The 17,815-nt window shown below is 37.1% G+C and overlaps 1 protein-coding gene across 6 annotated transcripts in view; it reads left to right on the forward strand.

Moving 5' to 3' along the window:
- UNC5D (unc-5 netrin receptor D) overlaps positions 1–17,815 on the forward strand; it is a 510,000-nt gene that overhangs the window by 433,853 nt on the left and 58,332 nt on the right. For all 6 annotated transcript variants that reach the window (XM_081045544.1, XM_081045546.1, XM_081045545.1 and 3 more), the window contains 2 exons: positions 8,780–9,157; positions 13,825–13,909. In XM_081045544.1, the coding sequence (XP_080901670.1) occupies positions 8,780–9,157; positions 13,825–13,909 (463 nt within the window). The remainder of the gene's footprint in view (positions 1–8,779; positions 9,158–13,824; positions 13,910–17,815) is intronic.

Below are 17,815 nucleotides of genomic sequence, written 5' to 3' on the forward strand. Positions count from 1 at the left end.
TAAAGGTCCACAAATGCCAAACAAGCAGCAACTGGTCTAAACATGCCCAATACATCTTGATAAGCAGTCCGAAACTTGGTACTAGTGGAAGCTGGCTTCAGTTCATGGCCTAGAGTGTTCCAGGTGCCTCAAAACATAGCATAGGCAGCAACTAACCATAGATCACTTTGTAGCTCCTACCAGGTAGACCCAGGCTGGATATAGGCAGCAGCTGACTGCAGCCTGCACCACAGCTTCTCCCAAGAGGCCCCAAACCCAATGGTGAGCTTCAGACCACACCAGATCACCACCCAGCCAGCTGAACAAACAACATACCCAAAATGCCAAACTGAATTGATCCCACAAGATGGGGTCAACCCTTGCACAACAACTTGTTCACTATAGTCATGGCCATTCCTCACATTGAGTAATCTGCTGGGTCAATTAACCCACTGATGTGCCAATTAACCCACTGATGTGCCAGTAATAATCAAGGCTCGACTACAAAAGGAGGGCACTCACAACCCACATTAAGAGATAACGCTGCAGTATCTGGCTCAGGTGACCAAGGAGACTATGCCAATGGGCCCAACAGTACACCTACTACAGAAGGCCACCCTGCCAACACTGGAAGACCTAACAGACCTATCTAATAGACAGAAACAAACACAGGGAATCAGCCAAAATGAGAAGTCAGAGAAACATGTCCCAAATGAAAGAACAGGATCAACTCCAGAAAAAGAAAAAAAAAATAAAATGGAGACAAGCAATCTACCAGATGCAAAGTTCAAAACACTGGTTATGAGGATGTTCAATGACCTTAGGGGTAGAATACATGAACTCAGTAAGAACCTCAACAAAGAGAAAAACATATAAATAATATATATATTTAAAAAAGAGAATATATATATATATATATATATATATATATATATGAATACCTAATATATATTAATACATTACATATATGCATATTATATATATATATATATATATATATATATATATATAAAGTCAGAAATGAAGAGTACAATAACTCAGGTGAAGAATACTTTAGAGGGAAGCAAAAGCAGACTAGATTAAGCAAGAGAATCAAATCAGTGATTTGGAAGACAAGGTAGTTGAAAACACCCAATTGGAACAGCAAAAAGAATGTTAAAACTGAGGATACTTTAAGGGACCTCTGGGACAACATCACATATAACAACATTTGCATCATAGGGGTACCAGAGGAGGAGAAAGAGAACAAGGGATTGAAAACCTATTTGAAGAAATAATGACAGAAAATTTCTCTAACTTGGTGAAGGAAATAGATATGCATGTCCAGGATGCACAGAAAGTTCCAAACAAGATGATCCAAAGAGACCCACACCAAGACATCATAATTAAAATGCCAAAGGTTAAACACAAAGACAGCATCTTAAAAGCAGCCAGAGAAAACCAGTTAGTTACTTACAAGGAAGCTCCTATAAGATTCTCAGCTGATTTCTCAACAGAAGCTCTGCAATCCAGAAGAGATTGACATGAAATATGCAAAGTGATGAAAAGCAGAGCCCTATAACTTGGTAGATGCCTCTACCAAGCAAGGTTATCATCTAGCATTAGAGGAGAGATAATGAGTTTTCCAGGAAAGAAAAAATTAAAGGAGTTCATCACCACCAAACCAGTATTACAAGAGACGTTACAGGAATTTCTTTAAGGACAGTACAAAACTATGAATAAGAAATTATAGGACAAAAAGAAATTCTCACTCACAAAGGAAAATACTTAAAGCAGTCAATCAACAAACTATAATGGTACTACTAGGGTTAAAACACACAAGTAATAGATCATGTATATTACAACAATACATTAAGGGCTATACAGAAACACATGCACACAAGAGAAGTAAGAAATAATGATACAAACAAACACTGAGGGGGTGGGTGAAAATTGTAGTGATTTTAGAATGTTTGAACTTAAGTGACCATAGACTTAAAATAGACTGCTATAAATATAGCTTGGTATATATACAGAATATATTAACCAAAAATCTATAAGAGATATACACAAAATTAAATAAAAAGGAATTCAAACATAACATAGAAAATCATCAACCTACAAGAGAAGAGAGCAAGAGAATAAAGAAAAGAGAACTCCAAAAACATTCAGAAAACAATAAAGGGACAGTAACTACATACCTATCAATAATTACTTTAAATGTAAATGCACTAAATGCTCCCATCCAAATACATAGTGAAGCTGAGTGGATTAAAAAAAAAGAAAAAGACCTGTATATATGCTGCCTACAGAGACCTACTTCAGATTGAAAGAGTCACACAGACTGAGAGTAAGGAATGGACAAAAATATTAAATGGAAGTGAAAAACAAACTAAAAAACAAACAAACAAAAAAAAAAAAACCCTGAGGTAGTGAAGCATACAAAGTAGACTTTAAAACAAGGACTGTAATAGAGAAAAAGAAAGACATTTCATAATGACAAAGGGATCAATCCAACAAGAGTACATAACTCTCGTAAAACCTATGAAACCAGCATAGGAGCACCATTAGAAAAATTATCCAGACAAAAAAATCAACAAGGAAACGGAAACCTTAAACATTAGATCAGATGGACATAATTGATGTTTGGGTGACATTTCACCCAAAGCAACAGAATATAGATTTTTCTCAAGTGCAAATGGAACATTTTCCAGGATAGACCACATTTTCGGCCAAAAAACAAGTCTCAATAAATTTTAAAAGACTGAAATCATAGCAAGCACCTTCTCTGATCGCAGTGGTATGAAACTGGAGCTCAATTATAGGAGAAAACAGAAAATACACACGAACACATGGATGCTAATGAATGTGCTACTAAACAATAAATTGGTTAGCAATGAGATCAAGGAAGAAATCAAAAGATACCTACAGACAAATGAAAATGAAAACAAAATATCCCAAAATGTGTGAGACACAGCCAAAGCAGTTCTAACAGGGAAATTTATAACAATGCAGGCCTACCTCAAGAAACAAAAAAAAATTTCAAATGAACAATCTAAATGAATACGTAAATGAACTAGAAAAAGAACAAAGCCCAAAGCAAACAGAGGGAAGGAAATAATAATCATTGATATAAATAAAATAAAATCTAAAATAAACAGTAGGAAAGATCGATGAAACCCAGAGCTGGTTCCTTGTAAAGATAAACAAAACTGATAAACCTTTAGCCAGACACATCAAGAAAAAGAGAGGGCCCAACTAAATATAATCAGAAATGAAAAAGGAGAATGGACAACTGATACCACAAAAATACACATGATTATAAGGAAATGTTGTGAACAATCATGTGCCAACAAATTGTATAACCTAGAAATAATGGATAAATTCCTAGAAACATACAATCTTCCAAGGCTGAATCAGAAAGAAACAAAAAATCTGAACAGACCAATAACTACTAATGAAAATAAATCAGTAATCAAAAAAACTCCCAACAAACAAAATCCCAGAACCAGATGCCTTCACAAGTGAATTTTACCAAACAAAGAATTTATATCTATTCTTCTCAAAACACTCCAAAAATTCTAAAAGGAGGGAAGGCTCCCAAACTCATTTTACAAGAACATCATTACCCTAATACCAAAATTAGACAAAGGCACTATAAAAAAAGAAACTATAAGTCAATATCCCTGATGAACATAGATGCAAAAACCCTCAACAAGTATTAACAAATTGAATTCAGCAATACATTAAAAAGATCATATCATGATCAAGTGAGATTTTTTTCCCCTAGGATACAATATTGGTGTTAAGCATCCACCAATTAATGTGATACACCACATAAACAAAATGAAGGATAAAACTCATGATGGTATCAATAGATGCAGAAAAAGGATTTCACAAAATCCAGCATTCTTTTATGATCAAAACTCAGCAAAGTTGGGATAGAGGGAACATAACTCAACATAATAAAGGCCGTATATGATAAAACCACAGCTAACGTCATGCTAAATGGTGAAAAACTGAAAGCATTTTTCTGTAAGATCAAGAATAAGACAAGGATATTCATTTTCACCTCTTTCATTCAACATAGAATTGGAAGTCCTAGTAACAGAATTCAAATAAGAAAAATAAATGATAGGCATCCAAATTGGAAAAGAAGTAAAACTCATTATTTGCAGTTCTCTATGTATAGAGAACACTAAGGAATCCATCAAAAGATTATTAGAATAAATGAATTCAGTAAAATAGCAGAGCACAAAATTAATATTCAGAAATTGGTTGCATTTTTATACACGAATAAAAAACTATGAGAAAGAGAAATTAAGAAAACAATCCCATTTGTAATTACATCAAAAAGAATAAAATACTTAGGAATTAATTTAACCAAAGAGGTGAAAGACCTGTACTTGGAAACTGTAAGACATTGAAGACGATACAAATAAATGGAAAGATATGATATACCATGCTTATGGACATCATTAAAATGTTCTTACTACCCAAAACAATCTATACATTCAAAGCAATTTCAACTCAAAATACCCAATGGCATTTTTCATAGAACTAGAACAAATAATCCTAAAATTTACATGGAACCCCAAAAGACCCCAAATGGCCACAGCAATCTCAAGAAAGAAGAACAACCTTGGACTTTGTTATCTGATATCAAACTATGCTATCTGATATCAAACTATACAAAAAGACTAGAGCCCAGAAATAAATCACATCTATATTGTCATTTAATCTAAATGACAATGGAGGCAAGAATGTACAGTGGGGTAAATACAGTTTATTCAATAAATGGTATTGGGAAAACTGAACAGACACATGAAAAAGAATGAAAGTAGACTGCCTTCCTACAACATATACAAGAAGAAACTCAAAATGGATTAAAGATTTAAATGTTAGACCAAAACCCATTAAACTCCTAGTAGAAAACATTGGCAGTAGTCTTTAACATTGCTCTCGGTAATATTTTTGGGGGTATGTCTCCTCAGGCAAGGGAAACAAAAGAAAAAATAAGTAAATAAACAAATATGACTATATCAAATTAAAGAGTTTTTGCATAGCGAAGGAAACCAAAAGACAACCTACTGAATCGGAGAAGATTTCACCAATGATAAATCTGATGAGTTATTAATATCCAAAATGTATAAGGAAAGCATACAACTTAACAACAGAAAAACAAACAGTCCAGTCAAAAAATGGGCAGAGGACCTGAACAGACATTTCTCAAAAGAGGACATACAGATGGCAAATAGACATATGAAAAAATGCTCGCCATCATAAATCATCTGGGAAATATAATTAAAACCACAGTGAGATATCATCACATCTGTCAGAATGGCTATTATTGAGAAATCAACAAACAACACATATCAGTGATGATGTAGAGAAAAGGGAACCATCGTGCACTGTTGGTGGGATTGCAAATTGGTTCAGCCAGTATAGAAAACAGTATGGAGCATCCTTTAAAAAATTAAAATAGAACTACCATCTGACCCAGAAATTATACTTTTTGGGTATTTTCCCGTAGAAACACAAAACACTAATTGGAAAAGAAATATGCACCCCTCTGTTCATTGTAGCATTATTTACAGTAGCCAAGATGTGGAGGCAACCTAGGTGTCCATCAGTAGACAAATGGGCAAAGATGAAGTGGGATATTACTCAGCCATAAAAATAATGAAATATTGCCATTTGTGACAACATAGATGGACCTAGAAGTTATTATGCTAAGTGAAATAAGTCAGGTAGAGAAAAACAAATATCATATAATTTCACTTATATATGTAATCTATAAGATAAAATAAACGAACAAACAAACTGATATGTATAGAGAACAAATTAATGATTGCCAGATGGGATGGGGGTTGGGGAAACGGTGACAAAGGGGAAGGCATTAATATGTACAAATTGGCAGTTATAAAAATAGTTGCAGAGAAGCAAAGTACAGTTTAGGGAATATAATCAATAATATTACAATCACTATCGTGTTTCCCCCAAAAAAAGACCTAGCCAGACAATCAGCTCTAATGCGTCTTTTGGAGTAAAAATTAATATAGTAAGACCAGGTCTTATATAAGACACGGTCTTACTATATTAATAATTATATTATATAAGACTGGGTCTTATTTTACTATATAATATGAAACCCAGTCTTATTTTACTATAAGACCCGGTCTTATATTAATTTTTGCTCCAAAAGACACATTAGAGCTGTTTGGCTAGGTCTTACTTTCGGGAAAACATGGTATGTATGGTGTCAGATGGGTACTAGACTTATTGGGGTGATCACTCCGTAAGTTATATATGTGTCTAACCACTATGTTATACACCTGAAACTAATATAATATTGTATGTCAACTGTAATTGAAAAAAAATGTAAATAAACTAGAAATTTATTTCCATCAAATAATAAGATATCAGTGTCTTAGACCATAGCACTTGAAAACAGAGGAAAGGTGTGAGAATTTTATGTACAAGTTCAGAGCCTTTGAGGTAATATAGATGAGTCCAAAATTGCTATACTGCCTGGGTAATCAATTTTCTGAGTCTCAATTTATAGCTATAAAATGTAGATACTAACAACGACCTCAAAGGGTGCTTGTGAGGATGAAGTTACCTGAAATAACATGAGTTATAAGCCTTTTGTGTATGGAAGGTGCTCAATAAATTGTAGTAAATATTGTTCTACAAGCTGGTTGTTTCCTCTTACCCTGGCACAGGATACTAGTGTGCTCCATAAAGCACCAGGAAACAGGCAAGAAGGGGTGGTTCATTTAAGGAATACAGACTTGCATACGCTTAAACACATTTCCTTACTGCGTGTGGCTTCTCTGTATGTATAATAAATCTCTGAGAGAATATGTAGCCTTTCCACATTTACATTATCATTTTAATTTTCTTTTGACCAGGAATCTCACAAAACTAGTGATCTAAGCAAAAATCCTTTATAAAAACTCCACTCTACACTATATTTATTCTGCTAACACCTCATATTGATGCTCATATGGTTCTCACCTCCATTGTCTTAGAGATATCCCTTCTTGAGCAAGTACAGCCAGAGCCCAGGAAGGTGAACAGCGAGACTTTTAAATAGAATACCACACTTACAGTAGACCAAGAACTTTAAAAAAGGGATTTCCAAAGAGAAACTTGGGGTGATCGGATGAGTGTCCTGACCAGACTTCAATCAAGTTGGTAGGCAACTTTTATCAACTGTGAACTCTGGCATTCATACCTACCATTATAATTGCATTTTCCATTTAAATGCTTAAGTTAGGCTAAAGTCTAACTCTAGGAAATGTTTTTCCTTCTTGGATTCATATAAGTTAGGGTGGTCTTTTAAGAGTAGCCAGAAATTAAACTTCAGAAGGTGAAGGCTTATGATGAAATAACCGTGGGACTCAGTGATACGATTTTTCAGGTCTCAGTGGAAATGGCTGCTCCCAACTCTTTTCAGATGTGAGATGGCTCTTAAGGCCTGTGTCTTGCCTGGGAAAACCATAACAAGAGCAAAGGTGGTGTCTGTAGAATTCAATGCTGTTCTGTTAAAAAGCACAGCTCATTAACTGTGCTTGTGCCTTGGCACAAGAGCCTCAGCATGAACAAATATCGCCAGGGAGGCTTTAGGTGTACAAGGTTATTTCATCTCATTTTGAACCTCTTTCTCTATGATGCCAGATTCTTAGAGCATCAGAACAAGAGGTGGGAAGTGTCAGGATTACAGATTCCCTGCTGGCTGTGCTACAAATTATGAAAATGAAAAAACAATAGAGACTAATACAATATGGCCTAGAATTGCAATATTTTCAAAAATATCATACTTTAAACAATTTTGTCAGGCCCCAAAGGAATATTGTTTAATACGGTTTGGGTTTCAATTTGAGATGTCACATTGACGGACTGATATGGGTGGGAGGTTTGGGACTGAGGGTTATTTTGTTATTTACTAATAAATGAGATTACTTCATCACAAGAAAATATCACAGCATTTCGTTGTACTATTTGGCTTAGGAAAAACTGGTAAGCTCCAACAGCTGAGAAAGTCCAATTTCTTGTGTTTTTTGTAAAGATTGTTTTTTTTTTTTATTATTCCATTTGTTTTGACAGAAAAGAAGCCATTCTAAGCTCCTCCCCACATGGAATCTGAGTCTGTCCCTGTCCCTGTGTGGTGCCTCCTTTCCCTCTCAGAGTGACAGATGCGTTATTGGAGCAAATTGGCTACTCAGACATGGAGTGATTCATGAGGTCTCCTGACCCCTTTGCTCAAAGGACACATCATTCTTTCCCCCAGTGCCAGAAACTGCTCAGAATTCCACGTGAGATGTGCTTGCACCGACACAGCTTCGGTTATAAACAGAACTACCTAGTCACCATGCTGTGTCATCTCTTGCCCTTTAAAATGAACAGATGTTATTTTTGCTCTGAACTGAATTATAAAAGATCTTCCCTTTTTTTCAAGCTTCTCTTTGCCAGTTAAAATCACATAAACAAAAATACCTGAGCTAGTTGCCGGATGGAGTGCCAGAAATACTTGTTTTGAAAAGAAAGCATGTAAGGAACTCTAGAAAGTGAAAGATTTTGGTCAGTGGCATTCAGAGAATCACCTGGGAAAGCCAGATTCCAGGATACCAAGGCTCTGGTCACTAATGATCAGGCTAAAAGCTACTTTGGACAGTCAGGCTGGCCCTGAATGGCTAGCTCTGATTGGAGCAGAAAGCAAGCTTCCTGGTTGTTGTGTAGTTAGTAGAAGCAGATGTAAAAGGGTAACTGTGATGCTTTTTAATTTCGGAGTGACAGATCAATTTTCTTTTACCAGGTAACTCCCTGCTCCTGAATTCCGCCATGCAACCAGACTTGACAGTGAGTCGAACATACAGTGGGCCCATCTGTCTCCAGGATCCTCTGGACAAGGAACTCATGACAGAGTCCTCACTCTTTAACCCTTTGTCAGACATCAAAGTCAAAGTTCAGAGCTCATTCATGGTTTCCCTGGGAGTGTCCGAGAGAGCCGAGTACCATGGCAAAAATCATTCTGGGACTTTTCCCCATGGAAACAACCGCAACTTCAGTACAGTGCATCCCAGAAATAAAACACCCTACATTCAGAACCTGTCATCGCTCCCCACAAGGACAGAGCTGAGGACAACTGGGGTCTTTGGCCATTTAGGAGGACGCTTAGTAATGCCAAATACAGGTGGGTGGTAAGTGTGTGTTTGTGTATTCTCTAACATTTGTTTGAACATTTTTTATTTACACAGTTACGTCCCACCAGATTCACTTTTAAGATGTTTACCATCCCTTTATCAGAACTACAAACACCACGGCTCCATCAGTCTACTTGATTTATACAGCAAACCAGAACCAGTGCTGAGATTGGATTCTGCAGTCTTCATCTCAGATGGACGGAACAGTTCATTTGATGCCCTATTATAGTTGACAGCCATATTTGCCCAAAAGAGTTGAGTGGTCCCTAGAGTTTAAGCCCCATTTGATATATATTTCCTAGAACATAATTAGGAAGCACTGACAACGTTCTCTGACATGACCAACACATACTACGTTTGTAGCCAAGCGTGGTTTATGCACTAGTATGTCATTTAATGAACTGATACTCAGCACTGAACTTCCTCAGTAACTGACCAAAAAAATGATGGCAGTGTCCAGAGACCTTGCTGTAATGTTACTTTATGATGAGCAATGATGAGGGATCATTATGGAGTTGCTTTTTTGAATTAAAACTTCAGGTCCAAGGCGATATCATAAGTACAATTCGTTCTCAAGATTTGTTTTTTCCTTTTTGTTGGAAGAAAGGCTTTCTTAATGTTTTGACAAGAATACTTAAGGTGTACAGCCCAAATCACTTTTAAAAGGACATTCTGTGTATGGATTAGTCTTCAGAGTTGCCATCTAAGAACTAACTGAATGGTAGAAGAGGGCACTCTCTCCTCTGATTTCTAGGCATTAAGAATGATTAATAGTGCTCTGACTCATCCTTATTGGCTACTGAGAGGAGAGAGTGCCCCGGATCTGCAAGTATTAGTGCCAGGTCAGTGTGGAGTAGGACGCTGAGGGCCTCATCAGACTTTCCTCCAGAGTAGAGCTAACCAACCTCTCCAAGTAGAACATTTTATCTTGTAAAATAAAATCTGTAATAGAAGTAGTCTGATGCTACATTCCAGCTAACTGATCCTCCGCTGGCTTAGTGACTTGAGTGCAGTTCGTTTCAAGTTGATGAGTGTCGTCTTGATCCCCTATATCAGTTGCTTCCTTCAAAACTTCATTTCAGGCAAATAACCCTCCAATGCAGCCGTAATAATGATTTTGTTTTCTAAACGTCCAATTCTCTAAATGTCCCTTGGTTGGCGTTTTAGCATATGGTAAGGATCTTTGTTTAAATATGTACATTAGCTCTGTCTGAGTGTCAATGCGTGATGTAATCCTCCCAGGTGATATTGGCAGGTAGATCAATGTGGAATACTTACCCAGTACTCCTCTTGTCAGAATCTATGAACTGCAAGTGTGAGCTCTGGAAAAAAGAAAACTAAAAGATGCAAACCCTGTCCTTTCAAAGACAATAGGACATACTCATCAGCATCATATTTAGAAGCTGCACTTCGAGTTAGTGTGCATTCATCTTATCTCCACATTCTAACCCAGTGCTTGGCATGTCTCTCAAATAGCAGGCTCTCAGTAGTTGTTGGTTGAACAAATTGGACCACACTCTTCCTCCCTCTCCCCATCCTCATTCGTTAGTGTGTATTTGTATGCATGTGTATGGCTTCACATACATATGGAGGGAGTGTGAAGCTCAACCCATTCACTGGCTATGTTTGTTTAATATTCATCAAAGAAAGTGAGATGCAATCATGATGAAACAGATTGTTCTTTTTCTTCTCTTCTGACTTGAGAAGCACTTGTGTTGAAAATGAAAAGTTCTGAGAGCATTGTCTGTGATTCCCAAATACTTCCTCCCTGAAGAGGCATTTTTTAAAGTTCCTAACAAGAAGCCCCACACAAGATTGAAGCTGTTCACTGGGAATGGGTTTGAGGAAAAGTAAGTGTGGGGAACTGAAACATATGCTCTGTTATTTGCAGAACATAAATGCAAAATATGCCCTAGGGAGCTAAAGTGTAAAGAAGCAAGGTACAGCAATTAAATTGTCCTAATGCCATCCATCCCAAATTGTTGTCTGGTGCCTGGCAATGATTTCTCAAAAAGGTTGGGTGGTCCCCACACTCTAGAAATCATTTATTATGCAAAATAGGAAACAAGAAACTCAGACAGGTGGTTCTGTTATCATATCAAATAAAAGGCTGTCAAGGTAGCAGGTGGAGTTTGAGAAGGAGTATATTTTTGTTTAATCAGAGGTAACTGGGGAAATGACATTAAAAATAGATACTTCTTTAGGGGACAACTGGTATAAAGGTTTCCCACAGTGCTTTCATCCTTCATGAAATGTAACTTGCCACCAACACTACAACAACCTTGGCCTCTGTTTGACTAGCTTCAGTCTCCATATATAATTTGCATGTCTGGCTAAAAGGAGGGAAATGATTTCAAAGGATAATCATACAGTTTCTGTTTGAAGGAAAGATGAAATAGTGTAAAGCTCCAATGATCCTGTAGATTCAGGTAGAATTTAGGAGTATTATGAATAATGTTTCAATCTAAAAATAGGGAATTAAGCTGACTTGAAAAGAATGAGATGTGATCTGCTGTATAAACAGCCCTTTCCCAAAAGTCTGCACACATATTGATTCTGATTTGATCTGAGAGTTGACCGTCAGGCCCTCATGATCTACAGAAATAGCATGTCTCTCAAAGTCTGGCCTTTTTATTTTTTAAATCATAAGTTTGAATCCTATTAATCCATTCATATATCCATGGTTTGTTTTTTGAGGATCTACTCTGTGCCAGGCATTATGCTACACGTTTTTGATGTACTAAGTCATTGTTGCCTTTTTTTTTTACACACTCTGTAATTTCACTTATTTGAAATTTAGAGTAGGCAAACTAATCAACATGTCAGAAAGCAAGTAAGTGGTCATGTGAGCTTGCAATTAAAGAACTGACTTCTAAAAGTCATGAGGGAACTTTCCGTGGCAGTGGAAATGCTCCATATCTTGATTGTGGTGATGGTTACATAAAAGTACACATTTGTCAAAACTCATCAATGTGTACACTTAAAACGGGTACATTTTATTGCATGTGAATTATATCTCACTAAAGGAAACAAAGGAAAAATGTGAGCGTATAAAGTTATTCTTTTGGGTTAATTGCCTACGATGGCATTATTGCTTGATAATAGCCTCCTGTGTGTCTATATCTAAAGAATAATGACTTAATGTCTCTTGTCGTAATGGCCTACATAGTATAAATGAGAAACAACAGAGAGAAAACACTTTGTCAAACTGAGAGAGAATACACAATGGCTAAGGTGTGTTTTGAGGTTGACATCCACACAAACTGAACACCCTGTGTATCACAACTTCTTCTCAACTGCAGGGACAGACGAATGGCGGCCACTTCATTTGGCAACTACATTTAAGGAAGATGGGCAATGAAAGGAGGAGCCTGATCAGAGGCCCTTAATAATGGCAATTATAGTTCTCCTACTATTGGCATTAAGGTCCAGAATATAAATGGATACCCTTGTTGAAAAGCTGTAAGCAAGATTTAAATGTGCCTCATCCTTAGTGCTAGTGAAAGATACTGATGATAGCTAGAATATTACTGAATAATGCTCATAAATATGAATCAGAAAGAACTTGTTTTGCAATGAGTCTTGTATCCCTTGAGTCTATAGCAGCTAACAGGCACATAGAAGGCTATCAGGAAAGCCTGTCGTCTCCAGATTTAAATTATCATCAGCAATCTGAAAGCTCTCTGTGAGATTACATTAGCTCTAATGAAAGGAGGAAAGGTGAGAACTGCATTATTCAAAGAATAAGAGGATGCCTTAAGATTTTATTCTGTAAAGATCTTACTGTGTATCTATTTCATTTCTTTTCATAAACAAGAAGCTACATTAAGAGAATTTCTGCCCTCTCTAGACTCTTCTGTGTTGACCAAAGTGAAATATTTACTTCACAGCATTCAAAAGGAGAGGGGACATTTCAAATCAGCATGATATGCCCTCCCGTGCCTTCCTCCCTGCATTACATGATTTTACTGAAGTAAGGCTACTGAGTTCTTTTTCAATTTGACGTTGACATAAATATGGTCAAGTCATCTTTAATCTTAACCTTTTCTGGCTTCTGTTTACAAATATAGAGCCAAATAGTGGCTATGTAACAACCTAAGTTTCCTAAGCTGATCTGGGCTTTTTCTTTCTCCAGTTTTCTTGACAAAATGCAGTACTCCCCTGATCTCCTCCCTAAACTTACTTCAAGATGCACAATTCATAAAAGTTTCATACTAGGCTATAGCAAAATGTTCCATGGATACCTTTTCCAGAAATGAACGGATGGAAACAAGATAGAGAAACACATTTAAAATTTTGGAGCAGATTAAATGATGTATTGATAAACTCTTATAGTCTCAGGTATGTTTGACAGTCTGGGATACCCAATTTTTTAAGAGAATAAAAAAATGCTAGGAAGACTCTAAATTTAAAAAAAAAAAAAAGAAAAAGAATTGTTTGAACACAAAGTTGAATAATATGTCCCTCTTGATGTCACTGTTAGCAAAATAATGTTTTCCCTGTTATTATCTTGGACTTTATAAACTTTCCAAGGATTGGGATTTTACAAATTGCTATGAGAGGGCCCTCTTTGGTGAGCAGCTGTAAGGTGCCGACTGAGGTGCTTCACGATAATTGGGAAATCTACGAATAACCTCTTGGCTTTTTCTCGTTTCAGGGGTGAGTTTACTCATACCACATGGCGCCATCCCAGAGGAGAATTCTTGGGAGATTTATATGTCCATCAACCAAGGTGAACCCAGGTGAGAGAGAAGGATGGCATATTAATTACATTTTAAATATGGAATGGAGCTTCTGCAGAAAATCTGAAGTTTTTAAGATATGTGACATGGAGGTATGTCTGTGACATAGTTACTTGACTATACAGAGGGGAAAACCAGTGCTAAAACCATTGTCTAGAATGAAAGCATGCACATTTTTAGGTAACTAACCTAAGTTACTGATATCCAGACAGCAGACACCAAATGTAAAACAGTGAATTGACAGGCAAGTCATAACCAGGTCTTCTTCACAAACACTGACTCCCTTCCATAGTCTTCCTCTCAAAGGGGGTGGGGGGGATCAACCCTGGAGGCACTCTCTGGAGATAGGCATTAGGCAAATGCAGACAATGATTGATATGTGACGTTCTGAGGTCAGCAGAAGACCGGCTGTAAGCAAATACACAACATCTTAGGCAGTTTTCCTCATGTGAAAATATGGCCTACGCTTCAATATCTTTCAGGTCTGACAAATTTTAGCAGCATTAAATTCAATTACATGAACAAACACAAATCCTGTCACATACTCTTTTAATGAAATCAGTTGGTTATTTTCTTAGCATAACTGTATTATTTGTGGAAATGTTGCCTTCCTCCATATAAGATAAACCTAACTCCTCCTTAGAAAGCAATTTCTCTGATAAACTGTATATATACCTCTGGCATTTTTCAGTCTTTACGTCTTAGTTATCTTAGAATAGATATTTTGTTGTTAGCAAAGAACGCACGAAGGAAAAACACTGAAAGGAATACAGCCAGAGAAACAGATGGTTTGAACAGATTTTGATAGCTGTCTCCATAAAAGAATTTGTTGGTACCCAGTGGTTTTAATTTAATGTTCTAGGGGGCTTGAGAGGAATAGAAGGAAAGGCTCTGCTATTGGCTGTTGGTAAGGCTCTGAGAGGATTTGTGTGTAACCTGTACTATGTTGGGCTCTCGTGTCATTTCTCAGTCCTGTAGAACTAGATTCTTCACCTATGCACCTGAAAACATGCTAGTGTCTAAATATCCACTTGGCAAATAGGGGAAACTAAGGCATAGAGAGGTTTGAAGAGTTTACTCAAAATACTTGTATCAGGTAAGCAGACCTAAAAATGACGTTCTCTGGATAAAAATCACCTCTTTTTTAATCCTTTTGGTTGATATTTATAAGAAACTGTGTCTGTTTAAAATTGAGGTCATGGTCAATTACACATATGCTTGTAAATGCATCATCCTGCAAAAATCAAGTACTGTCATGTGCCACAGAACTTTTCAATCAATGATGGACCAATGATATATAATGGTGGTCCCATAAGATTATAATGGAACTGAAAATTTCTATCACCTAGTGATATCATAAGGCAGTGCATTACTCATGTATTTGTGGTGACGCTGCTGTAAACAAACCTACTTTGCTACCAGTCATAGAAAAGTACCACCTAGGTTTGTGTAAGTACACGCGAAATTTCGCACAACCACAAAATTGCCTAATGACACATTTCTCAGACCATATCCTCATCATTAAGCATAACTGTCTGAGGCAGAATGCAGTCAACCTGGTCTAAATTACAGCCTCCTGCAAACCCTCACTTCTGCATCCTACTCCCTTCATCAGAATTTATCCTCTCAAACGCATCTTCCAAGTCTTCCGTCTCATCGTGTGAGAACCAACTTAAGGCTAGTTCACATTTTCAAAGGACCTAATTTACAACTCACCTCAATCCCTCTCACCTATTAGAAGGGTCTTCTTAGGAGGTCAGAGCGGGTATGTGCCAAAAGGCATCAAACATACAAGGATTTAAATAAAATGGCTCAAAAATATGGGAATTATCACTTACGAAATCCTGTAATTATAAAATAAGATGGAGAATACATAAAAACTCACCAGACCCCACAGACCTTGCAAGACAGGTTTGGCCAAATGTGGTCACCCCCGGACCACCTCTAACTTAGTAATTTCCATGTTAACCAGTTTGGTTTATCCATCTTTATCTAAGATGTGAGTTCATTACTGATGTCCAGGAAGGTGGACAGAAACAGTGTACCCAAGCCTTCAGATCTATGAGGTGGGAGAATTTTTCCATCTATTAAAATGAGGATAAATTAAAATTTCAGGAAGCACACATTGTTTTTAACGGTGCTAAAACCTTCCAGATGTTCCTGTGTCTTAGGGGAATGACCAGTCCCTGGGCTACTGCCCATTAACTTCTTTGGCAATCCTCACTCCATTTTGAGGCGCTCCAAACCACTCAGAAAAACATTAAAAATAGTAAATGCTTCTCTATTTTTTTTTTTTTAAGCTCTGGTTGAATTTTTCCTATCTGCTGCCAGGAGGCTGTTTGGATCTCAGCTCTTCAGCTTTCAATCCTGTGATTAATCAGGAGAAGGCCATTTATGTAGCTATTTAGTGTCATCTTTTTAATGTTATTTGAAAACCCATTTCATTTTTCACTGTCCTGCTGTCATTCTGAGCTTGTGCTCTGCACAAGACCCTCCCTCCTCAAAGTTCATAGAATTGGAACAGTACCTCTCTGTTTCCTTCATCTTTACCTCTGGAGCCATCACAGTTCCATCTCATATCACACGTGTGAGAACTGGATTTTGTGACTCTACCACTTCCACACACATAGAATTAGAATGGGATCTTCTAAACAGCACCTTTATGCTATATTTAAGTTAAAGCCTGTTCCATTTTCCTACTGATGATACATTACTGTTGCTCCTTTCTACACTAATCTCTGGTGTAGCAGGGTGATAATTTAGCAGGAACTGTGACTGATATCATTGATCCAAGCTCTGTACCAGATTCCCTGGAATATGTCTCTGTGGAATGAATCACAGACTCAAAATAACCCTCTGTACTCAAATAGTTTCAGATGGGTATATTTTGATATGTTGATAAGTTTTAAGTAAGGTTGTCCTTGTCTGAATAGAATATGCCGTGTCTCTCTTAGGAGAGCCTACTTGCATCCCTGAGAAGCCCGCAAGAGAAGACACTGTACTTTCCATTAAGTGGAACGATGTCATATTCCTTCCTCGATGTCCCTGCTCTGTCTATACTTTCAGACTTGAACAACCATCTTAATGAATCTTTTCCAATCTCCTCCAGCAATCTGGACCTTTGATTGGTTTTAATGCTTAGGAAATTATCTCTATTGATTTTTTGTGCATGCATACATATTAAATGGTTTGCTGGAAGGGGACTTTGCATCCTTGGAAAAGTATTATAATATCACTTGCCTCTATTTCAGTATAATTTGCAAAGTGCTGTCACTTACATTTGACTCACTTAATCTCCAAAGTAATGTTCAAAAGAGGAGGATTTTGTACCAATTTTAGAGGTGAGAAAAAAAAATCCAAAAAAAAGTCCTACGAAGCAAAGCTGCTTTCTAAGTCATGTTACTTACTGGCTGAGCTGAGATGTACTTTCAGTATATCTGACTCCAATTCCAATGCTCATGTACTAAAGGATGCCTGCCATCTCTCCTTGATGTTGTATAGACTTTAAGGAAACAGCTTTCTGATAGTGCGTTCTAACTCCTGGCCCCTGTAAAGAGGCATCCCCTGGAATAGCTCTGGAAGAGCACTGAGAACCAGGCAAGGTAGGATCAAGTTGAACTTTTCTTAGAAGTGAATGGGGTAAATTGCTGTTGTTACATTATAGGCTTCAGAGAAGAAAGGCTGGAAACAAGTCTCACTCCAGTGCTGAATCCTAGTGGACACAATGTTAAGAAACATTTAATCTCAGTGTCTAAGAGTGTGAGCTCAGGCATCAGAGGCTTTCATTCAGATGTAAGCTTCACTGCTAGTATCTATGTGGCCTTAGGTAAGTGAATGAAGCTCTTTGTGACTCTCTGTCCTTATCTGAAAAACAACAGTAGGTGTCTACCTTGTAGGGATATTGTG

The sequence above is a fragment of the Rhinolophus hipposideros genome, assembly GCF_964194185.1.
Source record: "Rhinolophus hipposideros genome assembly, chromosome: 4".
Lineage (NCBI taxonomy): Eukaryota > Metazoa > Chordata > Mammalia > Chiroptera > Rhinolophidae > Rhinolophus > Rhinolophus hipposideros.